Source organism: Kwoniella bestiolae, chromosome 4 (assembly GCF_000512585.2).
Source record: "Kwoniella bestiolae CBS 10118 chromosome 4, complete sequence".
NCBI classification, from domain to species: domain Eukaryota; kingdom Fungi; phylum Basidiomycota; class Tremellomycetes; order Tremellales; family Cryptococcaceae; genus Kwoniella; species Kwoniella bestiolae.
The window spans coordinates 1,520,319-1,545,087 of record NC_089244.1 but is presented as its reverse complement, the minus strand read 5'-3'; the positions used below and the strand labels follow the sequence as shown (position 1 = coordinate 1,545,087).

At 47.1% G+C, this 24,769-nt stretch overlaps 8 protein-coding genes across 8 annotated transcripts; 2 read left to right on the top strand and 6 right to left on the bottom strand.

The window, feature by feature from the left end:
* Positions 1 to 19: 19 nt before the first annotated feature.
* Positions 20 to 1,554, bottom strand: I302_106153 (uncharacterized protein; the record flags this gene model as incomplete). The annotated part of the gene is made up of 6 exons (XM_019191896.1): positions 20 to 564; positions 663 to 695; positions 762 to 850; positions 915 to 967; positions 1,034 to 1,103; positions 1,187 to 1,554. 6 exons carry the CDS (start codon positions 1,552 to 1,554, stop codon positions 20 to 22), a joined length of 1,158 nt encoding a protein of 385 aa, XP_019046526.1.
* Positions 1,555 to 2,015: 461 nt separating this feature from the next.
* On the top strand, positions 2,016 to 5,527 carry I302_106152 (protein SEY1; the record flags this gene model as incomplete). Its single annotated transcript, XM_019191895.1, has 11 exons — positions 2,016 to 2,263; positions 2,402 to 2,725; positions 2,858 to 2,965; positions 3,024 to 3,144; positions 3,222 to 3,437; positions 3,548 to 3,746; positions 3,811 to 4,187; positions 4,301 to 4,439; positions 4,529 to 4,755; positions 4,819 to 5,168; positions 5,290 to 5,527. The coding sequence occupies 11 exons, from the start codon at positions 2,016 to 2,018 to the stop codon at positions 5,525 to 5,527; spliced, it is 2,547 nt and encodes an 848-aa protein (XP_019046525.1).
* A 404-nt stretch (positions 5,528 to 5,931) lies between these two features.
* I302_106151 (homoserine O-acetyltransferase) lies at positions 5,932 to 8,017 on the top strand (the record flags this gene model as incomplete). Its single annotated transcript, XM_065870222.1, has 4 exons — positions 5,932 to 6,134; positions 6,263 to 6,436; positions 6,571 to 7,357; positions 7,499 to 8,017. 4 exons carry the CDS (start codon positions 5,932 to 5,934, stop codon positions 8,015 to 8,017), a joined length of 1,683 nt encoding a protein of 560 aa, XP_065726294.1.
* A 480-nt stretch (positions 8,018 to 8,497) lies between these two features.
* On the bottom strand, positions 8,498 to 11,119 carry I302_106150 (uncharacterized protein; the record flags this gene model as incomplete). Its single annotated transcript, XM_019191893.1, has 10 exons — positions 8,498 to 8,630; positions 8,696 to 8,713; positions 8,856 to 9,057; positions 9,142 to 9,275; positions 9,353 to 9,445; positions 9,590 to 9,891; positions 9,975 to 10,048; positions 10,190 to 10,286; positions 10,368 to 10,760; positions 10,853 to 11,119. 10 exons carry the CDS (start codon positions 11,117 to 11,119, stop codon positions 8,498 to 8,500), a joined length of 1,713 nt encoding a protein of 570 aa, XP_019046523.1.
* Positions 11,120 to 11,576: 457 nt separating this feature from the next.
* Positions 11,577 to 13,579, bottom strand: I302_106149 (uncharacterized protein; the record flags this gene model as incomplete). Its single annotated transcript, XM_019191892.2, has 9 exons — positions 11,577 to 11,934; positions 12,026 to 12,273; positions 12,328 to 12,391; positions 12,461 to 12,523; positions 12,594 to 12,974; positions 13,084 to 13,187; positions 13,268 to 13,278; positions 13,361 to 13,468; positions 13,540 to 13,579. The coding sequence occupies 9 exons, from the start codon at positions 13,577 to 13,579 to the stop codon at positions 11,577 to 11,579; spliced, it is 1,377 nt and encodes a 458-aa protein (XP_019046522.2).
* A 550-nt stretch (positions 13,580 to 14,129) lies between these two features.
* Positions 14,130 to 16,324, bottom strand: I302_106148 (uncharacterized protein; the record flags this gene model as incomplete). The annotated part of the gene is made up of 3 exons (XM_019191891.1): positions 14,130 to 14,355; positions 14,435 to 14,622; positions 14,696 to 16,324. The coding sequence occupies 3 exons, from the start codon at positions 16,322 to 16,324 to the stop codon at positions 14,130 to 14,132; spliced, it is 2,043 nt and encodes a 680-aa protein (XP_019046521.1).
* Positions 16,325 to 17,467: 1,143 nt separating this feature from the next.
* Positions 17,468 to 20,601, bottom strand: I302_106147 (uncharacterized protein; the record flags this gene model as incomplete). The annotated part of the gene is made up of 16 exons (XM_065870221.1): positions 17,468 to 17,609; positions 17,698 to 17,877; positions 17,971 to 18,068; positions 18,149 to 18,256; positions 18,318 to 18,362; positions 18,433 to 18,490; positions 18,555 to 18,588; positions 18,660 to 18,768; positions 18,844 to 18,861; positions 18,919 to 18,996; positions 19,116 to 19,209; positions 19,292 to 19,457; positions 19,542 to 19,577; positions 19,633 to 19,681; positions 19,749 to 19,973; positions 20,104 to 20,601. 16 exons carry the CDS (start codon positions 20,599 to 20,601, stop codon positions 17,468 to 17,470), a joined length of 1,938 nt encoding a protein of 645 aa, XP_065726293.1.
* Positions 20,602 to 21,373: 772 nt separating this feature from the next.
* Positions 21,374 to 24,028, bottom strand: I302_106146 (uncharacterized protein; the record flags this gene model as incomplete). The annotated part of the gene is made up of 5 exons (XM_019191889.1): positions 21,374 to 22,300; positions 22,356 to 22,450; positions 22,501 to 23,053; positions 23,107 to 23,241; positions 23,315 to 24,028. The coding sequence occupies 5 exons, from the start codon at positions 24,026 to 24,028 to the stop codon at positions 21,374 to 21,376; spliced, it is 2,424 nt and encodes an 807-aa protein (XP_019046519.1).
* Positions 24,029 to 24,769: the final 741 nt, after the last annotated feature.

The window sequence follows — 24,769 nt, the reverse complement described above, 5'->3', positions numbered from 1 at the left end:
TATTATCAAAGGATATCCGTCAATTCACCTTGTGTTTCGGTTTCTCAGCTACAGGGAAACGATCCAGCCTAGGTATATCCTTTATATCTCCTTTACCTATTTTCTCAGATAATGCCGTCCCAGTATGTGATGTTGTGGGAGTAAGGATAGAAGACGAGGAGGAAGCCTCGCTGGAAGTATCTTCATGATCATGCTCGTTGGCTTTGTGTAAATCGGTATTCAAGTTTTCAGTCGCCCTTTGGGATCCACCGCCATTGGCCAATTCAACAGGCGACCATTTCCTACTTGTATTCACCTTTCCCAACTTATCACTTCTTTCCAGCCAGCCACTTTCCTCTTGTCTCTTGTTGAACGGGAGGGACGAGAGGAATCGCTGGATAGTCTCTTCTGCCCATGATTTGAGGCCTTCCCCTATGGCTTGGAGAGAATATCCCTCGGGTGATTGGGATGTGGATAGTTGGATATGGAGGTAGAGTCGGTGGATCAGGAATAACCCCAGGAGGGTGAGGAGGGTTCCGGTGGCGAAGAGGGTTGTGAGGAATAGGATCGGAGTGAGGATGGTAGCTGTTTATGATGATTAGCTCAAGTGCATATGATATCAATTAAGATCGCGGATGGAATGAAATTGAGAGGGAGTTTGGTGAAGCATGTACTGGACTTACCTCCAAACAGAATCGTACCGATTATAGTCGCAGCTATTGTACATTTAAAAGATGAGTTGACAGAACAGTAAGTTAAAAGCGTGTAGATAAATCACTTACCCGCCATTAAGACCGCTCCTAAGACGATCACAGCTGAGAAGACCAATGCAGTGGAAAGGATGAATACCGTAGCGGCAAGGGCGAATCCACTATTGCCGAATATGAGATGTCAGCTTAAGTAGGTCAGGCTTACCGGATTTTGTGTAAGCTCACAGGAAGATCAATATGGGGATGGCACTGAACCCTACCCAGAGAGCTATGAATGTCTGTTGGAAGCAGCACGATAACGGAGATCAGCTGATGGAGTGTTAAGGAGAGAATATTTGACGCACGAATAAGACGGGCTTGGATTCAGCAAAGAACCGGGTCTTATCAGCGTAAGGCTGAGCGATCGATTGGAGTCTAGAGTGATTGGACATTGATCAGCTTAACTCGTGCTCATCTTCATGGAAGATGATTTAGCTGAGTAAGAGATAAACACTCACTTATCAGATTGTTGCCTTACTCTCCTGACTGTATCTTCCACCACCCCGTGTCCCTCTCCTTCGTCAACTTTGTGTTTGATATCTTTCTTGGTCGGTGTGATGGGAACAGGCTTGAAGGTGACATTCAAAGGTTTCCTGTCTTTGTTTTGGGTAGGTGATGAAGGGATGATAGGTTTGATATCTAATTGTGTGCTTGCATCGCTGGTTCCATCTTGGGAAGTAGTAGTGGTTGATGATAGTGTGAGTGGCTCATGTTTGATCTGAGTATCGTTCTCCCCGATAGAGTCGAATGAACTGAGATTTGCTGATGATGATGGGGGTGATATTTTGACGATATCTGAGAAATCGTCGTCTATTGATTGGGGCATCGTGTATACTCTTCTCACTAAGTCAGCTTGTGAGTCACTCTTACTGGTGATAAATATACTTGGCAAAGGTGAGTGGGATGTTGAGGTTCCAAATGATGTCGTTATTGCTTATTGCTTATGGCTTATGGCTGATGTGAAAGTGAATGTGAATGTGAATGTGAATGTAAATCGGAAATCAAAGTCAACCGGTACTCATGCTTAAGCTTGTACGCGTCACTCTTCTTATATATACTGTACACAGGGGTTACTACCCAAAGGCTTAAGTGGGTGACTCATACAAGTGATGAGTACGGTGCATTGACCTAATTCAGCCGTAATGATTACCTCTGTGACGTTGTCAAGCAGCACATCCACCATCCATCCACAATTCACCATTCATTCTTGAAAGGAGTAATCCATCACTCTACTTTTATATACCCTTGCTTGATCAGATGATATAGACCACATCAAACCTAACCAAAATGAACCAAACCCCTCAAATAGCATCAGACCTCCTATCCAATCCACCTCCCGAACTACAGCGTATACTCGACGATCCACGTACAACCGACGAGGCTCGGCAGGCCGTCAAGGAGGTGTCCGTCGTCTCGCCTCCTCCTACGCATAATGGGCTGGTAGCTACTCAGAAGGAGAGGGAGCATCATGATGGTCATACGAATAATGTGGGGGAGGGGAGGCTACAAATTGTCAACGAGCATCAGGAGTTCAGGTGAGTGATCTCTCCTCTCTCTCTCTTTACATATTGATCATCTCATCAACCGATCGCTCTCAACTTGTCCATCACCATTCACCATGAATCACTAGATGGAACAGAGATACTGACAGTTGATTTGTTTGTATAACACAGCAAAGAACTATCCCCCTACCTCTCCAAATGGGGTCTCCTAGACAAAGGATTCGCCTACGACGTAGTCTCAGTATTCGGTTCTCAATCTACCGGTAAATCAACCTTACTCAACAGGCTCTTTGGAACAAGCTTCGACGTGATGGATGAATCGAGACGTCAGCAGACTACCAAGGGTATATGGATGTGTCCCTCTTCCTATGGGAATACCCTGGTGATGGATGTTGAGGGGACTGATGGGAGGGAGAGAGGGGAAGATCAGGATTTTGAGAGGAAGTCTGCTTTGTTTAGTTTGGCTAGTACGGAGGTTTTGATTGTGAATCTATGGTATGTCGAACCGTCTACCTAGATTTTGAATCATGCTTTATACCTTAGGGCATGGTCTGTCTGAAGTAATATCCTTCATCTACTGGGACCAGGTCGGTGGGTATCGCTCATACTGCTTTTCCGTCGTTATAGGGAACACCAAATTGGTTTATACAACGGAGCGAACATGGGTCTGTTGAAGACTGTCTTCGAGGTGAACTTAGGTCTGTTTGGTGGGGGCGGTGATAGCTCGAAACCGAAGTGAGCTGCCGAACCCTTACTGATCCTGGGTTATAGCTAACCTTCTATTCCTTCTCAGACCCCAAGAGAAAACGATGATCCTCTTTGTCATTCGAGATCATGTCGGTTCGACTCCCGTCAGTAATTTGACGGCGACTTTGACGCAGGATATGGAGAAGATCTGGGCTAGTCTTTCAAAGGTGAGTAATCGAGCTCATACTTGTCAGCATATCCTGGTAACATGTGCTGATCTGACCGATGTTGTACCTTACTCTAGCCACAACACCTCGCCGATGCAACCCTCTCATCGTACTTCGACCTCTCTTTCGCAACGCTCCCCCACAAAGTGCTCATGCCTGAGAAGTTTGAAGAGGAAGTGATTGAGCTTCGTAAGCGATTCACCGACCGCTCGAGGTCGGATTATGTGTTCCAGCCAAGCTATCATAAGAGGATTCCAGCGGATGGTGTTGGATTTTATATGGAGGGGATTTGGGTGGGTCAACTTCTTCTTGATACGCTGCATGAGCTGTCATATGGAGCAGTCGGACGTATCAACGATAGTCTTGGCATTGCAAGCTGATGTCATTATCCGATCTTTTATAGCAACAAGTCCTTACCAACAAAGATCTCGATCTACCCACCCAACAAGAATTACTAGCTCAGTTCCGATGCGACGAAATCTCAGCTTCTGCTACGGAAACTTTCTTAGCCAGCTCTAAAGTGGTCAGAAAGCCCGTAGAAGCTGGACAAGTGATAGAAGGTTTAGGAGTATTAATGAAAGATTGGCTCGATACTGCTTTAGGTAAGTCCAGCTAAAATTCCCACGAAGTGTCTCAGATGTAGCTGATCATCTATACTCAATCTAGGCAAATTCGATAGAGATGCCTCAAGATATCATTCAGGGGTATATCAGCGCAAACGCCTCGACCTCCTATCATCACTTCACTCCAACCTCTCTTCGTTGTTCCTAGGGCAATTGAAGAATCTGCATAAGATTGAATTGAATAACTTCACCAAGAATCTGTCAAAGGGGACCAAAGAAGTGAACTATGATTTCGCCAAGATCGTCACTTCTGCGCAAGAACAGGCGAAGCAGAATTTCTTGAATGGTGCGAAAGAGGTTGTGGTGGATGGGACGGATTGGGAGTATACGAGTGAACTTGAATTGCTGGAGGATGATTTGAGGAATATTGCGGATAGGTATAGGAAGGATGAGACTAAGAAGATGGTTAATACGATTGAGGTGAGTCGATCTCTTCATATCTCTTCGTGTTTGTAATGTCATATATTCTTCCGCACCTGCTTGCTCCGTACCAACCGTGTTGTATTGCTGATTTTCCTTTGTTTGTCGATCAGCGAAATGTCAAGAGACAATTGTTCGAACCTGTTGAAGTTGCCTTATCTCAACCTTCACCCAAAATGTGGGATACTGTCCTCACGACATACAAGGAAGTCAGCGAAGATGCCGAGGGGTCGTATCTCTCAAAAGCGAAGAGTGAGTGTCTCTCGCAAAGTCAAATACAGCTGGATCGATCAAGAAAATGACGCAGATCAGCAGCTGATACATGTGTTGTATGACCCCAGGCTACAACTGCTCTGACGAAGAGAACGAAACTGCTCTTGCATCCTTACGTGCCAGAACGTGGTTATCCCTCAGAAGGAAATTGGAGGAACAGACTTCCGATGCTACTATACTGGCTACTTTACGTACGACTTTCGAAGAGAGATTCAGGTATGACGAAGCTGGTGTTCCTAGGGTATGGAAACCTGAGGACGATATTGAAAGTGCATTCACGAAGGCGAAAGAGGAGGTGAGTAGATGACTGTTCAAATAGAAGGGATTATGCACTAATATGATGTGGTGTTTCGACCAGACTTTGAAACTCCTACCGATCTTCTCCCAAATCACACCCTCCACCCCCTCTCTCCTCCCCACCCTCCCATCTCCCGAGGTTTCATTCGATATTGAATCCGACCCGATCCCCTTCGATCCCTCAACTGCATTCGTGCTCCTCTCACCTACCAAGTTGTTATCCCTGGAAACCCGATTCAAGAGAGAAGCCGACGCCGCGTATGTTGAGGCTAAACGATCGATGGTCTCCTCGGTTGCGCAGGTACCTCTGTGGATGTATGGTATCTTGGTTGTGCTAGGATGGAACGAAGCTATGGCTGTGCTGTTTAATCCGCTGTATTTTGCTATGCTCTTGGTGTTGGGTGCTTCTGGGTGAGCAACTTCATGAGACATTACCCCTTGTCTTAAGACCTTTCAGGTTCAACTTCACTTCCCGAACCGGCCAAAGTTTATTGTCAAGAGTGAAATTCTGGCTGAACTATTCACCTCGCAGCTACATAATCCTCCAACTAGGTCTAGCAGGCCCACTCCTCCAAGTAACCCGAACAGTCCTTAACGAAATCAAACGAATAGCCACAGACAGGTTACGAGAGGCGTTCAAGGAGATCCCCGAAGCTCAGAGGGTGCTGAATACACCTTATCTCGCGAATAGTTCTTCGGAGGGAGATGGTCTGAGGAAGGAGGAGAGGGAGAAGGGGGAGTTGTTGAGGGAGAAATTTGTTGAGAAGTGATGAATACTGCGGTGCGGTCAATGTATAGAATGGAATGTTGGCTTGGTATACAATGAGAGGGTTGGTATATGCATATATCTTGTGTTCTTGCTTAGGATGGTATGACTCTGATCCTCTGAGAGCCAAACCTCTGTAGCTGAGATGGCAAAAGCCGCTTACGTAAAGTCAGAGTCATGGCGGTGATTACCGATTCCAAGATATCGCTCGACTCAGATTTCTGAAATATCCATCCAGTACGGACACATACATATAACAGATATCGTTCTTCTCTATTCGATTCATGATAACGCATAACAGAACGACAGAACAGAACAGAATAGACAAATTCATCATTTTAAACCCCAAGAGAGAAGGAGAATCAGACAGTTTGCAGAGTCATTTTCTCGATCAGACCGCACCACACCATGTCCTCATCCTCATCTTCGAACCCCTACGCAGGACTGATCACCCAAAATACCACCACCATCCCCACCTTCACTCTTGAATCAGGTGTGAAACTCACAGACGTCCCCGTAGCGTACAAGACTTGGGGGAAATTGAACGCAGAGGGGGATAATTGTTTGGTTATTTGTCATGCTCTGACAGGAAGTGCGGATGTGGAAGATTGGTGGGTTTCAGTCCGACTTTTACTCTGTCTCTGTCTGTCCCCTGCTCGGCACGCCCGAGTTCCCGTTTTTCATTAATTCATTCATCCAGAATAAGAAAGGTGCTGATTCTTCTCCGTCCTTGTATCAGGTGGGGTCCCCTCCTTGGTCCAGATAGGGCATTCGACCCGACCAGATTCTTCATCTTCTGTGCGAATGTCATTGGATCGCCTTATGGTACGATCTCAAGTGTGACGACCAATCCTGAGACGGGGAGACCGTTTGGGCCGGAGATGCCTGGGAGTAGTCCCAAGGATGATGTGAGGTGGGTCAAAGCCTTCAATCCCTATCTGTTCGATTCTTTGCTCTCCGGTATCAATCTGGAGAAAGCGCCTGCCTCCACGTCGAGCATGGGCAATGGACAAAGGCCTAAGGCTGATGTACGTTCTATGTGTATAGACTCCACTACATCGTCCTCCAATCACTAGGCGTCAAATCCGTCGCAGCCGTCATAGGCGGTTCCATGGGCGGGATGACCTGCCTCGAGTGGCCTCTCAACTCTCCACCAGGATTTGTCAAAGCCATCGTACCCCTCGCTACATCCGCAAGACACTCTGCATGGTGCATATCATGGGGTGAAGCTCAACGACAATCCATCTATTCCGATCCAGATTACAAAGACGGATATTACTTTGAACAGGGTCCCTCAGGGGGTGAAGTCGACCTGACCAAACAGCCTACTCGTGGACTCGCCGCAGCAAGAATGGCCGCGCTTTTAACGTACAGATCGAGGGATTCGTTCGAATCTCGATTCGGTCGACGATCGGGAAACACCTCGAATAAATCAAAGGTCCCCAAGGGCGGGGTGAGAATCATGGGAGGAAAAGAAACTACCGATCCGTCCTCTCCCTCTGACTCTGATGTGAAGCAGCATCAGGGGATAGAATCGCCCAGGGAGATAGCGTGGCGAGAGCACAATGATGGACATCGATCTAGTTCCAATTTGGTATCGAGGCGGAACTCGGATTCTGGTAAATCATCTACCTCGAACGGTACGGGGACGCAGACGCCAGAGTTGGAGAAGAGCTTGGTTCTCGGTGAGAACGATAAGATTGGTCAGGGGGTGGCTCTTGGATCAGCTGCTGCGTTGAGCGCTCAGCAGGCGGATGGGAAGGGTGCGAATGGAGGGGAGAAACAACCTAAGATATTTAGTGCGCAGAGTTATTTGAGGTATCAGGGAGATAAGGTGGGTTGGCAATGCTCTTTTGAAAATAGATTACCTTCCCCTCTCTTACACTACATATCTTATGAACGGTAATCCTAGATTCAGCTTCACTCCCGTAACGTAGCTCAGCTTGTAACCTGAACTGACATGATTTCTCTACAGTTCACCGGCCGATTCGACGCAAACTGCTACATCCACATAACCCGTAAACTCGATACCCACGATCTCTCCCAACCATCTAACGACTCCTCTCTGTCCTCCCTCTCATCGCGACTACCTGCTCCCACCTCCTCCTCAACAGACGAACCGCCCACAGACGAAGAACTAGAAAAGCTTCTCTCCGACGCATTGGCCCTCGAACCTCCAGCTCTCGTGATAGGTATCGAATCCGACGGGTTATTCACCACAAGCGAGCAAAAAGAAATCGCAGCGTACATACCCGATGCGGAACTGGTGCTGATCCCAAGTCCTGATGGACATGATGGATTTTTGTTGGAATTCGAAGCTATAAATGGGTGGATCGATGGGTTTATGAAGAGGAAGATGCCTAAGTTTTTTGAGGGGCGGGTGATCCCGCTGGAGGAGTATGGGAAGGGTGCGAATGGGGATGGGGATGGCGGGTTTGGGGTTAAGAAAGAGAGTGTATTTGGAGAGGCTGAGGCGGACGTGACGAGGTGGTAGTGTCGATTGTGAGATTGGCCACTGATCAAAGTACGATTGGATATCAAACGGAAATATCGGTTGCGGTTCCAATACGTCTGGCTAGATGAGTTTTCGCTTGGCGATCTGTTCGTTGGCAAGGAGTATATGTATTATAGATATTCAACATAGAAATTCGGAGATGTATGAAAATTGTCATGGAATTTCCTGAAAAATCTCCGCTGAAGCTGGTGTGTATGCGAAGGGTCACGACGGTCTTATATGATATTCGTTAGCACGGAGTAAGGAAGCAAGTGATTGCATATAATCTTGACAGGGGGGTACAGCCAATAGACCATCTCAAATACAACCTACTTCGGGCGAATAACCCAGACGAGCTATGTTTAGACACAAATACAACCAATCAGATGAATTATCCTATAGCTATGAATATGATATGGTAAGATATGATATGATGGTTTCAGTCCAAGATGATCCTTCTCCACACACATGAAGACACGATCAATCAGCATTCCTTAGCTCCGGGGGCACGTATCGCAATCCTAGGAAATTGAATATATCCCTTTCGGTCTCGAGGTTGACTTCTTCGCCTGATGATACGGATATTAGACCTGCTCGGGATTTGTATCCTCGTCTGTGCGATGATACCTTCCATTAGCATCGCGCATATTAAGAGGTAGATAGATGAGAGTATCTTACACGTTCTCGGAGTATCTCCTGGATGGGATCATGGAGATATGTCAGCTATCAAATCCTTTGCTTTCTTCACCGCCATTCCTCTCTTCGCCTCACTTTGTTCGATTCGACATCACATTTCTCTGCCCCGCCCATCATAGAATTATATAGACTACACACTCACTTCAAATCTCTCTCAAACATCATACTTCCCGACCAACTCAATATCGCCGACGCGTACCTATCGAACGGAGCTGAGATCAAGTCTACCCTTCTGTGTAGACGACCAGGTCCGGGTAATTTGAAGATCACAAATGCTTTATCTAGATTATCAAAGTTACTCGCTGATGCGTGAATGGGCGTGTTCAGATCGCGATGGGTTACGTCTACATGGCAGTCATTGCATCAGCTTAGCGCATCAGGATGACCTAGGCAGTGGTGCTCAGAAAGTATAGTTTGGATATACCTACGCAGAACATGCGTTACAATTCCCAGATCTGATAATCTCAAATACAGATCCCTTAAGAGACCTATGTCCATATTCATTCCGGGTGGGCGAAAGACGATATCGACATCGTTTGATTCGGTCTTTCCTCTTCGATAGCTGCGGTCCCGTACAGGACGAGTCAGAAATGCCCAGTACTCCGTATCAATGAGTCCCAACGGGCGTATCGGACTTACCCTCCACAGATCGTATATTCGCACCCTGGTATATAAGCTTCCAAGTGTTCTAACACGCATTCAGCGATTTCTTCGACCTCTTTACGGGGTATCCTATCGTAAGAAACGATATTATCAGCTTGACCTATTGCCTACTGTTTTGACGGTCTTGAAGATGAATGTCTCCCGTATCCCTCATGAAGCATATCTCCCCCTTGGAATGATTGTATCCCTTTTGGGAAGAACGCTCAAACCCACTTCTGATCCAGCTCGCCCTTAAGCCTCATCCACTCCTCAACAATTTCGACCTGCTTCATCCCTCCCCTCCGCCTCCTTCGCAACTTATCTTTCACCCTCACTTCCGGTGAGTCCTCCTCGATAGCTTCAAAATGATTCCTGACATCCTCCAGCGTCCTACAGTTGTATTTATCATACAGCTCTTTCGCCTTGTGATGCCCTATCGTATACACCGATGCGAATAGGTTGAGAGCTTGGAAGCGAGATGAAGCGAGGATGGAGGAAGAGGCTTGAATGGAGCCTGTTTGAAGGAACTCGTCAATCTATCAAATCAAATCACTCAGGCTTAGCATTCGATCTTGATCTGATAAATGATTGAGTGTAATAGGAAGCTGGAGGTGCTCACCCGCTGCGCGACTTTTTCACCTACTCCAGATAATTTCATTGCTTCCTTCCCAGACTTTATCCGACGAGGCACAGCTGTTGAGATTAAGTTATCAGCTTCGTCCTCATAACATCATTACCAACGGTACAGCTGACCTTTCATGATCTGTCAAAAGTCATATATCAGTCAATGAGGCTTCCCATACCCAAGCAACTTCTGGGCCTTTTGGGGCTAACTCACACTCAGACTCCGCCTGTAACTCAGTACATTCGAATTCTTCTGCTGGGCCTCTTCAAACTCCCTTTCCTCTATTATAGGACGTATAGCATCTATCTGATGACCACCATTTCAGCCTTACAACTCCCCTACTAGTGATCCAGCTGAAATCTTGACCATTTGCCAAGGGCAACTCACCATATCCTGGTTGACGCATTTCAGTGGACTTCCCCTATGTACGCACAGCGAAGGAATATCCTCGAACTTCACGTCCTCCCCAAACAAGGTCATATCCCCCAAAGCTATAGGTTCATACCTGTCATCCATTTGTTCACTGTTGATCTCTTCGTTATGAGCCAATTTACGCCTCTTCATAGCGGGTTTGACATCCTCCTCTTCCCCATCTGTATCGGTCTTCAACATCTTCGGGAAAGTCGTAATGGCTTTGATGGGTCTAGGACCGGGACTGATGACATATTTGGATCTATCTGGTAACCTCGGCGGACGAGAGGGATCACCTTCCGCTGCATGTTCCAAGGCACAAGTGTAGGTATCGAATATATACTCGGGCGATAATATCGGTTTCTTATCCTGTATATATCCCAAGTGTAAGATATCTTACACCAGCTTGCCCTGCTTTGCCTTCAGTTTTTTGAACTGTTATAACAAGATGAACCACTCACATACCATTCGCCCAGACTTCTTACCAACCTCGGTTTCCCCTTGATCGCACTGACTACAAAGCCACATTCCTCAACCCTGACGCACGTGCCTCCCAGCTCATCTACTAGACCATACATCCTTCCTAGATCAGCTTCAAGCTTGGCAGGTATAATGTGGAAAGGGATATTCGCGAAGAGCTGGTATAGTTCCGATGAGATGTGATGTGGACGCTGGATCGAGGAGGAAGATGAGGATGGGAGGGGTTGAGCGGGAGGTCGAGTGGGCATAGTGGTAGTCGAGAAAGCATGTATAGGAGGCTATCAAGCATAGAGCAGGAGACCAGAGGAGCTATGAACAGATGTATGGACAAGATATCGAGGGAAGGGAAGTAGGTGGATGTGAGAACACTAAGAAAAACATGACCATGACGACATTTGATATTGATGTCTGATGTTTACTGGAATCTTGTTCGTTTGCGTGCCTGGAAAATCAATGTTCCATCCTCAATGGGTTGAATAGAGGAGGTCAAGTATATGATAGAATCTTGTAAAGTAAAGAAAGGGGATAGACCTTGAAGATGGGATGGAGTAGCTAACAATATCAACCGTAAGTGCGGAAGAATCGGGAATGCATACAAGTCAAATCTGCTCTGACGATTAAACATCTAACATCTACCGATCTATTCCGTATGCTATCTACTGTACAACCCACCGAAATGCCCTTGTTCCCTATCGGGCACGACGATTACAACTTCGCATTCTTAGCTTTCAAATCATGAGGCTTGACCAAATCACTCTCCCTCAACACCTTCCTCTTACCAGCCCTAACGTCCGCACCAGCTTTGGCCATTTCCGCCTCCTCCTTCGACACATCCATCACAGCCGCTTTCGATCCCTCTTCCTTGATAGCTTTGGCACTATAGCCGAAAGACCATTTCTCGGCGTATTGAGGCGAAGGGTTCTTCTCTATCACTTTGAGGATCTCTCGTCCGATATTGGGGGTGAACTTGAATCCGTGGCCTGAGTCACCAGAGGCGATCACTAGGTTATCGAAATCTGGGTGGTAATCTATCAACCAGTCTCCAGTCACGGAATCGCAGTACCTATAGGGCATCATCATCTGATTAGTCCTGTCCACTTGAAGATGAGAGCTTTGTGATTTCAGTTGAGATGAAAAGGATTATGCCAACTCACCAACACAATCTCGTAGTTAAGTAATCCTTCTTAGCCAATTCAGGGTAGACCTGTCTTAACCCATCTCTCAAGCCCTTAAGGCTGGTCAAGGGGATGGCACCGTCCTCAGCACCAGCTGTCAATTTGGTTCGAGGGAGTGATACACCGTTTGATTGGGGGTTCAGGACACCGGCACCGTGAATAGCCATCTTCATGAGACCTTCAGGGTTTGGTGGAAAGACGTACCATCCATCGTCCAGGTTGAAGACCTGCATGCGAGTATCGCGATCAGCGGCGCCTCTTCATCAAGCATCTCAACTCACGACTGGGACTGAGGCGTATTGTTTAGCTTCTTCTGGTGTGAGCTGGATGACGGCGACACTTTGTCTAAATGTGACAACTAATCAGCTTGATAAGTCCACAATTACATTCGAGTATCTAAGCTGTCTCACTCACCCAGTAGCTACCAGGTCAGGCAGTCGAGCAGATACACCAGGTAAAGCACACAACGCGGGTGTCCTATTCCCAAAGTAGATAACACTCTTAAGCTACTCAAACTAATGAAACAAATCGAGTAGAGCTTACTCACCAAGCCCCCGCAGCGATAAGCACCAAATCCCCCTTGACCTCCTCCCCGCTCTTCAGCGTGACCCCCTCAACCTTCCTCCCATTCTTGATCAACCCCGTGACCTCCGCTCCAGATCTAACATGTCCTCCTAGATGTCTAACCCTCTTCAATCCCACTTCCAATGCTCTGCCCGACTCGGCCCATCCTCCTATGGGATTGAGGTATCCCTGTCTCCCACCGAAATTACCGGTGGGGATGTTCTTGGCGAACTTGCTTTTGATATCCTTTGGGTTGTTCAGGAGAGTAACGTCTATGTTTAGGTCCTTGCAGTTCTGGTAAGCGGATGAAACGAATTCGAGACCTTCTTTCTCTGTTGATGCGGAAAGGGCCATTACTCCGGATCTGCGGATTTAACGATCAGTTTGGTCTTTCACGAGGAGCACGATAGATGTGAGTGTGATTGGGACAAGGTATGAAGGGACATCATGGATGGGATATCTGTCAAACTCACTCGTGGTATGTTCCCTCCCATTCAGGCTTTCTCCAGAAATTCTCAACAGCGTCGAAACCAAGTTCGGCATAGTGTGGATCAGCGTAATCTGCAGATCGGATGATCTACCAAACATCTCTATTAGCAGTAGCTCTCTCTACAAGACTTTGCATATCCGCCATCAACCGAATTTGAAGAAGCTCACCTTGTTGAGATCTGATACAAATGCAAGTATTAACAGTCAGCTTCAACCTAGACCAGAAGAATGAGCAAAGGTGGTCGAGTCGGTATAACTCACCAGTACTGGCGGCATCAGGAGCAGGGAGAATTCCACATTTATCTAGCATCGTCACGTTGTATTTGCCAGATTGCAGCATCCAGAGCGCGGTGGACATTCCGTAGATCCCTTCATGATTGACGTATCCATCATTAGCCCTCCACATGAGTCGAAGTAGAGAGTGAGAGAAGGAGACTCACCACATCCTACGATAACAACTTCTGTTTTCGATTGAGACATTTTCTTTCTCCTGTTCTCTCTGTACGAGTCTGTCTCTGGGCACACAAGATGTATATGGATTGAATAGATCAGTTGAGGCGATCTGAGTAGACAAGAAGAAACGAATAAGGTATGAAAGATAATAACGCAAATCAGATCAGAGATAAGCCGTTTGCACGTCTGCAGTCGCTTTTTTATAGATTAGATGCAAATGGCTGCCTCGCAGTTAAGCAAATAATATCTCGCATCTCACGTCTCACTCCGAATTTACCGATAGACAAACGGACGGTTCCTTACGGCGGTTGACTTTTGTGCCTGAATGCGAGCGACAGAAAATAGCATCGGACGAGAGCCGTAGATAACCGTATGAGCGTACATGCTCGTGGCGGCTTTGCCGAAACTCTCTTCGCAGACCCTCTTACATGGTGATTTTGGTTATCGATCCAATCGCATCGCACAGTACTAGGAGGAGATGATAGGTATCACATATCGATCGCAACAAGTCGTGTCCCCTTCATCACAATCACCAGGGGGTATATACACAGGTATCTCCGCGATGGACTCCTAAACTCTACGACATAAGATCTACCACCGCCTTCTTCGGTCTATCGTCCTCTTGCCCGAGCAACAAGGATACCTCAGACCGAGAAGAACCGACGCGATCCGCTTCTGCATCTTCTTCATCTTCATCCGATACGATCTTGGACATCGTCTCGGCACCCGTACCTTGCTCGTGCTCACTCACAGGAAGACCAGGTGTTGGTTCTATCGAGTCAGGTGGCCAGGTGGATGCCAACCTATTTGCAGGATCGGTACCGCCATTAGCACCCAGCTCATATACTGAGTAGTGTAAGACAAAGTGACACTAAGACTCACTTATGTACAGGCTGATGCACCCATTTTGTGGTCGGATACACCTTCTCCCTCAAACACCTTACAGCAGCTGGCCAATCATCCCCAACAGGATCCCACCGCAGTCTACCAAGCCATCCTGGTATATTCGATGGTGAGTTGACGGAAGTAGCGGGTCTCCAGAATTTGGAAGGTAGCTTGAAAGGAAGGTACTACACATACCGAACCTCCCATCAGCACATGCTCGCACTGCAAATTAGAACGCAAGATGTTTGAAACACTCACATCAGGCGTGAATACTAGATCCTGTTGAATATTCTCGCCAAACACCCTGCCCCAATAAAGGATCTCATAGCTGTCCTTAGCCCTCTTCCGAGCATGAATGGAAGCTTCCAATTTACTCGGTGAGAGTATGTTGGACTCGTACGCGGTCAGACAGAGATACGGGTTGATCGTCCTCTCTGCGATCCTGCTTTCGCCCTTCTGGGAATCACATTTGCCATTTCTTGGAATTGTTTGATTACGGTTGATCACCGCCAATCTTACTTTCTTGTCACCTTCCACTCCCCCCGAAACTAAACAGAAAGCCAACCTTCTGGCAATCTCGAATACCGCCCAATCGATAGATCTAGTAGTGGATATCCAATAATCCCCTCTCCCTCCCTCGCCCTCATCTCGCACAACTTTGGACAAATCTGTTATCGACTTGAGATTTACAGTGACGAGCTTCCTAGAAGGTCTACACAGTATATGATCAATCATGATCTCCCTCATCAGGGGTCTCTTCAACCATCCTTCGTCCCTAAAGTGTTCATCCGATTGATAAGACTTGAATAGCGCCTCATAGGACTTCGGGGTGAGCTGCTGAAATACACTGGAAGTGGCGAAAAAGCCAGAAGTCTTCATATCCCCTGACCAGATCAAAGGAGAAATACTAGATTGGGAATGGACGCGAAGGAGGATTTGATCGTCGCATGATAATCTTGCTAGCTGGAGGTAGTGGAGGTAGTCTAAGTTGATATATCCCGTTTGGAGTGTCGGAGTCGAGGTCGGCGTGGGGATGGATGCGGCGCGTTTTAAGATCGAGATTGGAGGGTTCGAGTTGAAGTGAGGTATTGGTGGTGGGTGAGATAGTCTTGAGAATAGTGGTCGATCAACGTTAAAATTCGTCCCTTGTTGGCCTTGATCGAAACTTGACTGTGGGCGAGAGATGAATGACCTTGTATCGGCGGGATTTCTGAATGTCGGGATATCTCGAAGTGGCTGAGGTGCTGAAAACCTCATGGGATGATTAGGGCAATGGTTTCTACCGTAGAGACCATGGGGTAGAGCTTGATTATCTCTGACAGGACCGTACTGCGAAACGGGCGGCTCAGACTGATCACCCATCGGATACATCGATTGATTACCATATTGAATGCTCGACATCGAAGAAGTCGAACCTCGTGCCGAAAATGGTATCCTTGGTGCTCTTCCTTGATTTGCAGGTTCCAAAGCAGGTTGCTGGATCTTTGCTCTTCGAGATTTCCAAGTCTGGTTAGCTGTAGAGCTCTGAGGAGGGTTAGGATCATTATCAACTATCAACAAAGATTCCTTGAAAGATTCGGGAAGTCTATAAGGTCTCGGCGATTGGATGTCCGTGTGAAGATTGGGTTGAGGATGGTGTACTTCATTGTGATTTCCTGAGTCAGTGTGACGAATATCTTGGTATGCTCCCATCGCAGGATTGTTCCAGGACGGAATACGCGCCGGACGGCCTGGAATACTTTGTATATATGGCCGTTGACGATAAGGAATAGGAGGTGGATTTGAGGTCCCCCCAGCCGGCCTAGCAGGAGAGACGATCTTGAGTCTTGATATATGAGGTGGGGTCTCTCGAGACCATCCTCCAACGTTTCTTCCCGAGTTGCTCATGTCGAGGAGAGATGATTGAGACTTTATGTACCCTATTCACAAAGCCTTCAAGATCAGACAGCCACACCTGACGTACCAACCCGACCGTCAGTAATGTGGTATAAGGTGTATACGAATAGCAGGAGCCCCTTTCCTCTTTCTGATGAAAGATAAGAGACGCACTCACTCAAAGGCTCTTCGGAATGTGCCTTGTCAAGAAACCCTTGTAAACCGTGAGATTCAGCTAATGGGTCGACCCAATCAAGAGTGGCAATGATTTACAGACGGCTGACAAACGAGATTTGCAACGAAATAGTCTTTGGCACAACCGCCTCTGAAATAAGCTGGGCTAATTCTATTCAATTCAGGTTAGGGATTGTGGTCCGTGCTCTTCAATAGATCGAATTGATCATCACCGACTGCACCATATAAGTGATCCAGAAAAGGAAAGTGAAGGAAATACAGCAGTATAACATCTCTTTTCCATCGCAACCCTAATGTAATATATCAAGCTTCAAGAACGACACGTGCCACTGACAAGTGAATTATAATATGCTTCGATTCCAATATAAGTAGCAAGCACTGAAGATATCCATAAAATAGTTCTTCACGTGCTGCCTTTGCCAAGGAGGTGGTCTATCCACTTCGATGCGAGTTCCAAAACTTACTCATAGCAATTGCAGTGCGTTTGAACTGTTATGAGCACTGTCAGTGCTCTTCTGTCCATTGGAGGGACACTTCCAGTGCTATTATTGAACTTAAACTCACTGTACGTTCAAGAGTGGGACTAGCATAAGTGATTACCTCAATCTGTCAGTAAAAAGCTCGACAAAACCAGCAAATTTAGGCCGAGACAATTTACCTATTGAAGTCGACATATTGGACACCTGCGATCGGGCGTTAGCGAAGACCCTTCCATCGGCCGGGTTGCTGTTGGAATTGCTAGCTGATGGGAAGAGCCAGGTGACTTACCGAACCTCACTGCAAATCCATTTTGCCATTCGAACTGATCGCGCAAGAATCGAATATTCAAATTATCAGCTGCGTTCCTCATTGCAAGGACCAAACTTCGAAACAAGGTGGCTAGATACCAACGCTACAGATCCAACCAACGTAAGCGTAGGTCCGACCCTCCCATCAAAGTACTTGCTAGAAGGGACAGACTCACTTATCGACCAAACTCCAAGCGAAGGTACCTCTAACATCCGTCCCATCTTCATGTATAGCCTTGAGCACTTCCCCCAGATAACTTAGGAAGTACAGTTCTCGCTTCGTATCTGTCGTGGCCCTGTATTTGTACAGTTGTCTAAGGAAAGTGGCGAGTCATCAGCTGATCACACCTGACTTTGCGTTCACAACAAGATCGTTCCCAAAGGAGGTACAGTACGACTTACTCATCCTCGACAGGTTCAGCAAATCCAAATTCACTCAAGTAGATCCCGCCGCTTGTAGGGTACTGCTCAAGCAATCCCTTGAGGAAACCTCGAAGGTATTTCCAGGTGTTTTGAAGCCATGGTACTCTTTGATCTGCAAAATCTGCGAATCCCCATTCGTATGGTGTCGGCTCGTAGAAGCTAGAACCACGTTATCAATTGTGAACATTGCATCTTACCCCTTTTTTGTATTGTCAATGCAGCGCAGTACACCTGAGACAGATCCGTACTTACTTCACTTGGTTACATGCTGGCCAGAGTGGGTCTGAGATATTGGCGATACAAGCTTCGAATCCTGCTGGAGGGGCTGTTACGTATCCCACTCGATACCCCTATGTGACCTCAAAGGATCAGCCAAACTTCTTGATAGCATGTTCGTCTGGATACGGGAAAAGGCTACAGACCAACTTACATCAATGGCGAAGAAGTCTGCAGTACCTTTGATCAAAGCTTTTTGTTCATCCGAGAAACGAGGCAGGATCTCAGGTGGAAGATCATCTTTGATGAGTTGTGGCCAGTCCTGAAGCCACAACGCCATGATCAGTCTCAGTCGATTTCCCAGCATTTTCAAGCTTGCTTACCCCGGTGTTGTAGATTGGTTCAGCGAAGATCCCAATCTGGTAGGCCTGTAATTGTGTAACACTTATCAATAGCTGTACTGTATCTACTCGTCGACTGTAGAAAAGTGGCACTCACTCCATGCCTTTCAACCGCTCGAATATCGTCTTCATTCCCCTCTCTCCAAGGTACGCCGCTGTGGTACCAGGATCATCAGCCGAAAGAAACCTTTCGTAGTGACGGGTGGTCTCGAGACGTACACGAAATTATCAGACTTGAAGGCGATCTGTCCCTCTGCAATCGTCGTGAAGCGGATCAGTCAAAAATTGCCTTGTCGTCATGAGAGAAACATTCGTCGCACTCACGAATATTTAGCTCCCTGAATCGCTGGACTGTCTTGGCATGTGCCAGAGTGAGATGATAACTGCATGTGTAAGGGTATACAGTAGTATTCAACCCTCCTGAGAAGGTTTGCTGTGGATTGGGGGAGGAGGCTTAGATCAGCTTATCGAGGCATCATACATACTACTCTGTCAAAAATAAGCTTACATTGATGGGATACTGGCCCTAACAGAATCGCTTTATCGTCAGCTACAAATGTTGTATTTCGCATATTGGACTCACTTGACTACAGAATACAACTGGCTCGTTGAAGGTTATCCACTTCTGCACAGTCCCATTATATTGTCTAAAGACGGTTTCCTAAACGATCACCAAGGCGATGATACAGTATCAGCAAGATTCAGATATTGCTTCTTCTCTTCAGAGCGTAATACGGCAAGTGTGATGAAGAAGCCTATAAGGGGGAAAATCCAACTCACAGCGTGATTCACATAATCATCTATTATCTCCTCGCTTGCAAATCCACCATATTTCAACTGCAAAGCAAGCGGTGTATCCCAGTGGAAGAGGGTTCTACCCAAGTGTACGAATTCAGCAAATATATATCTGACGAAAGGATTTGACCGAGACGGAGAAAAATCTCAGAGCAACTCACACAACAGGTTCAACACCCTGTTCCCAACAATAATTAATCAAACCTCTATAAAACTCCACGCCCTCCTCGTTGATTGGTGAGTCGGCCGAACCGAAGGGGTAGATCCGTGTCCAGAAGAGCGAGAAGGAATAGACATTCCCCCCAAGGGCTGAGAGACGGGCGATATCTGCGTAGAGTATTTGGTGTGTCAATATCCTCTAATATGGGAATGAATGAAATGGTGATACTGTATGATAATAGTGTAACGTACCTTGTTTGTACAGGTAATATCCCAGATCACCGACATCTACCGTACCAGTACAGTCAGCTTTCTCCTCTTGTACGGTATGGGAGATACCCACCGGAAGTAGTATTATCAGCTATAAACCCAGGGAACCTCGCTGTCCAGTCCTACATTACCACATCACACAACACCTCAGCTCGTCAAAAGAGAGAGAAGCATTAGCTAACGGCTCACCCAAACAGTCGGTCCCTTCCCACCATCCTTAACAGCCCCCTCCCACTGTTGAGCCGCCGTCGCCCAACCGAAAAGGAATCCCTCGGGGAACTGGTATTGCGTCAAAACCTTCTCCGGGCAGTTGACCAAGTAATCTGGGAAGAGCGTTGGGGGGTCCTCTGGGAGAGGGTACGGTTGAGGTGGGAGTGGGGTGTTGCGGAAGGGAGGTTCTTGCACTGGGCCGATCTATGGTGCAAGGAAGATGGAAGATGATGAGCATTCAAATTCTGCGAACACACCGCTGCTGTACATAGGGGTACTTCGAGCTAGATGAAGAATGACTTGATTCATAAGGCAAAGAAACAAGCTTGCTCACATAATCATCCCAGAACTTCTCGAGGGTATCATCCGAATAATCATCAAAAACAACAGGCGTAGGTGTCCCACCAGTCGAAGTAGTCTTGGTAGCATTTATGACGTTCTTGTTCGTTGTAGCCAAGGGAGGAGGAGATGGATTCGCAGAAGTGGGTATCCAGCCCAGGTCGGTGGTACCCTCGCCCACTACCACGCTTGAAGTGGAAGCGGAAGCTGAAGGTGACGCAGAGGGGGTTGTGCTGGATTTATAGCTCTGTGTAGAGGTTCCAGTTGCGACTTTGGAAGAGTAGATGGACGATGTGTTCGCATTGGTTGAACCAGTCGAGGTTCTTGTTGAGGTACTGCCGCTATACGAATCACTTGATGTTCCTCTAGTACTTTGTCCATTCGATGAGGATGAGGTGAATGAAGAAGTATCATTCCCTTCTTGACGAGGTACGATACCACCTTCAACCCAGACGAGGAACGATAAGATCGCCAAAAAGTTGATCGACCTCATACTGTACTGCGCTCTTTATCTGATAAGTCAACGACCTAACAAAGTAGAATGGGAGACTGGGGTTCACGAATGCTCGTAGAATATATACTTATACATTGCTTCTGCATATCCCCATTCCGCAGGCATCTCGTCATACCCTCTTACTTCTCATGACCACACCTCTAAGCTAAGCTTGACCATGTATACGTAGACATCCCTAAAACGGGAAGAATCAAGAAAACACACTAAGCTAAGAGAAGAGAATCATCATGAAAGAATCCAACATTTGCTAACTCACAAAGTAAGCTAAAAGTCATTCCATGCACATGATCCTTCGCTCAGTTGCCCCACTTCACCAATATGGCCCCGTGGCTGCTTTTTGCTTCCCGCCGGACTCAGTTGTGAGCATGTGGGGTCTTTCCCAAAAACCCTTCCCGTCATCCCGTAACCTTACGGTCAAAGTCTTAGCGCAGTGTTTTTAGTGTGCACCAGTCACTGTGATTGGGATTAATCTGCTTTGGTCTCATTTCAGTCAGCTACTCGAGTAGTCTCTATTGACCCGATGAACAACTATTTCGGTTAAACTGGCCGGCTGCTTTAGCCGATATCATACTCATCTCAATTCCAATCCTATCGCTGTCGCAAGGAGAAAAGTCCATATACATTCATCAAGAGCCACATCAAAACATCAAAATATCGTACATACCCGTCCATCTAAAACTTCAATCTACTCGTTATTTATATACGATTCTACGCAGAGAGGCAGGAATATAACGTGTCATAGCCTATCCATTTACTTGCTTCGGCCCATAACAAACACACCCAGAATGACAATCCCCAAGAACCCAATCGCAGCAGGCAGGGCCATCTCCTTAGGCAATACCCCAGCAATCAAATCTCCCGATCCCACTCCAGAGACATGCGTGGGAATGGGCGCAGGAGCAGATTTAGCGTGAACCACTCCCTCCTGTCCGAACGTAGGTTCTGAAGTCGGATCAGCAGTTGGCTGTTCCATCTTTTTCTCAGATTCTTCCACAGCTTTAATATCCTTTTCGACCTCTTTCAACTCCTCCACTGCCTTCTCTCCTCCGAGATCTCTCGCAAACTCTTCCCATACTTTTCCACCGTCCACTAACAGTACTACCCTATCTGACTTTTGACCTCGGGCAATTCGCACAGCGTCGGCCACGTCCCCATCAGCAGTCATGGTTACCAGATCACCTTCGTCGTCGGTGTAATGCAAGGTGAAGTTCGATGGGTCCGGTAGATGAACTTCTTGACCTTCTTTCGCTCCCTCAGCGGTGAAGAATGGATCGGTCAGGAGTTTACCAGCCACGATGTCCCTGAGTAATTCGTAGGAATCGTGTCGAGCTTGGAATCGATGGGTTCGTCCAGAGGGAGTTCGGAATTTGAAGACGTATGTACCGTCATCCACCGGAACGGGGTTGGGAGCGACCGAAGAAGCTGCACCTCGTTTCTCGAATTCTGAGGCATTGTCATCAACTGCTGAGGCCGAGTCGTTGGGCATAACTTCAGAGATCGGTGAAGTCATCGACGAGAGTCCTCGACCATGGCTTGGTCGAGAGGGTGTGTCGGGTCGGTCAGACGCAGAGACAACGGAGACGGAGTCGTCGTCACCGCCAGCACCGGGAAGAGCTTCGAAGAATTTACCCCACATGGGTCCAGTCTCGTTGGAACGGTCTTCGCTCATGGATTCGATCTACCGATAACGTTCATCAGCTATTGTATACAGCGAGGCGCACACGTCAGCTTACCTGCTCAAGGGTAGCGTATGTGAGTTTGAGCACATCCACGATACCGATCAGTCGACCATCAGTCTCGACGACAGGTAAGTTAAGGTAGTGGCCATCTATGCGAATGAGTTAGCTTGACATCATGCTCAGCCAAGGACCAACTTACTGTGCATCTTCTTAAGGGCGTCTTGGACTACCATGGTAGGAGGAGCAGTATCAGGATGAGGAGTCATCACTCTCACCACACTACATCTCGAAGCATCGAGACCGGCAGCAATGACTCGGAGGACGATGTCTTTTGAAGTGAAGATACCAGCGATCTTAGGAATGTTGTTGCCACCACTGACACCGGAGATAGCGGAAGTACCAGCATTGGTCTCCATGACGCAAACAGCAGTAGTTCGTCGTTCCTTCATGAGCTTGGCAGCTTCTCTGACAGAAGTTCGAGGGGTAACGGTCGCTGGTGACACCCTTGTGTCAACGACGGTAGTCAAGTCTGGAAGAGCCATTCGATCTTTGAGAGCATCGACGTAAGCCATCATAGCTGCTGCTTGTGGGTTGGTGGAGAGACCAGGACCAAGTTCGGATTGGACACCGGCGAGAGCAGCGTGAAGTTGAGAGGTGGCCGAAGATCCTCTTTCGACCTTGGCAAGGGCCTCATGGAATACTTTGGTGATATCGAGCAAACCGACGACATCGCCGTCTTCATTGCATACAGGCTAAGGGCGATCTGTCAGCTCTGGACGATGAAATCAAAAGCTAGCTAACTCACCAAGTGTCTGAACCCTTTGCTGACCATTAATTGCAAAGCCTCAGTGGCAGACGTAGTATCACGAGTGACCATAGGGTTCTTAGTCATGATTTGGGCGACAGTGGTAAGTCGTGGATCAAGGCCTTCAGCAGTGACCTACACACAGACGCACACACAATCAGTGAATATCTCCTATTCGCTTCAGATGCTTTCTGGGGTCCAAACGCACTCTGAAAGCCAAATCTTTAGCAGTGAAAATACCACTCAAACCCTCTTCATCGTCAACGACGAGAACACAATCCGCTCGTTTGGCGGCACAAAGTTGCGAAGCATCTGCTACGCTCATTCCCTCTGGGACAGTGAGAGCGGGACTTGGTCGAAGTCCAGCTACAGTTCCTTTCTGAAGTTTCTTGTTGGTACTTCTTCTACCGGAAGATTGAGCTGAAGGAGCACCTGAACCAGGTCTTTTCCTTGATAATTCATTTTCAATCTTCTTTCTCAATGACTGTAGTTTACCAGCAAATCCAGTAGATTGGGAGCGCGATAGGGTAGAATGATATCGGGGTCGTTGAGGGATATCATCAGATTCAGGGGTAGGCGGTAGATTTGATGGAGTAGCGGTACCGGATGACGGTACAGAGGTAGATGGGAACGGAGTAGATTTGGATTTTTGTTTGAAAGGGTTTGATACCGACCGGTGAGGTTTAGGTGGAACGGGTTTGGATGCAGGTGAAGGTGGCACAGCCATAAGATCAGAGGCAGTTATAGAATGGGAAGATGCGGGGAAGGGGACAGATGACGAGTGGGGTATGGGTGGTCGTTCCATCGTGGTTGAGGAGTTGGTCGAGCGTATAGACGATGGAGGGGTGTCGAGGGGGATTTGGGTGGTCGTAGGGGGAGGGGGAGGAACAGTGAATCCGGATTGAGATTGTGAACGTGACATTGTGATTGTTGTAGATGCAGATGAAAGAGTAGTCTGAGCAAGAGAACCAATGACGCGAATATATGAGCCAGGATGGGTGGAATAGATAGTGGATCAAAGATGGATATAGAGATGTAAGGTATGTGAGTAGATAGATAACCGTAAAGACGGGTGCGGGCGCAAACGGATGGGATGATAACGAGACGTGATGGGAAGAAAATGGAAGGGAGAATGATATGATTTGATCAAGGTAAGAAGAAGAAAGAAAGAGAGACAATTGATGGATGATGGTTGTTTGGGTCGGAGCAACTCGCTTCAGGGCAAACAAAGTAAAGAAATCAAAAAGTAAAATCAAAACAACTCGCGCCGGATATCAAAAAGTCAAAGTGAATGTCGACGGATTTGAACGGTTTATGAGATGGAAAGATGAATGAGTGATAGAAAGACAAATGGATGGATGAAGAGGTGAAGGCGATGATATCTTTGAGATAGGAATCAAGATGGAAAGATGAGATGTACAAGTGATGTATTGTGATGTGAATAAGGATACCAATCATAGGTCATAGCTTTGAAACACAAAGTTACACTAAAAACAATAAAAGCCACAAACAACAATCCCTTTTCCTGCTCCTATCCCCTCTCATCCTTTTGCGTACCCGAAAGAGGATAATGGGTTGTGGGTATGCATCAAGTGATATCCATCTGAAAGGAGAAGTAGGGAGAATGACAACAAGCGAAGAAAGGAATGATAGGCTTGATGTA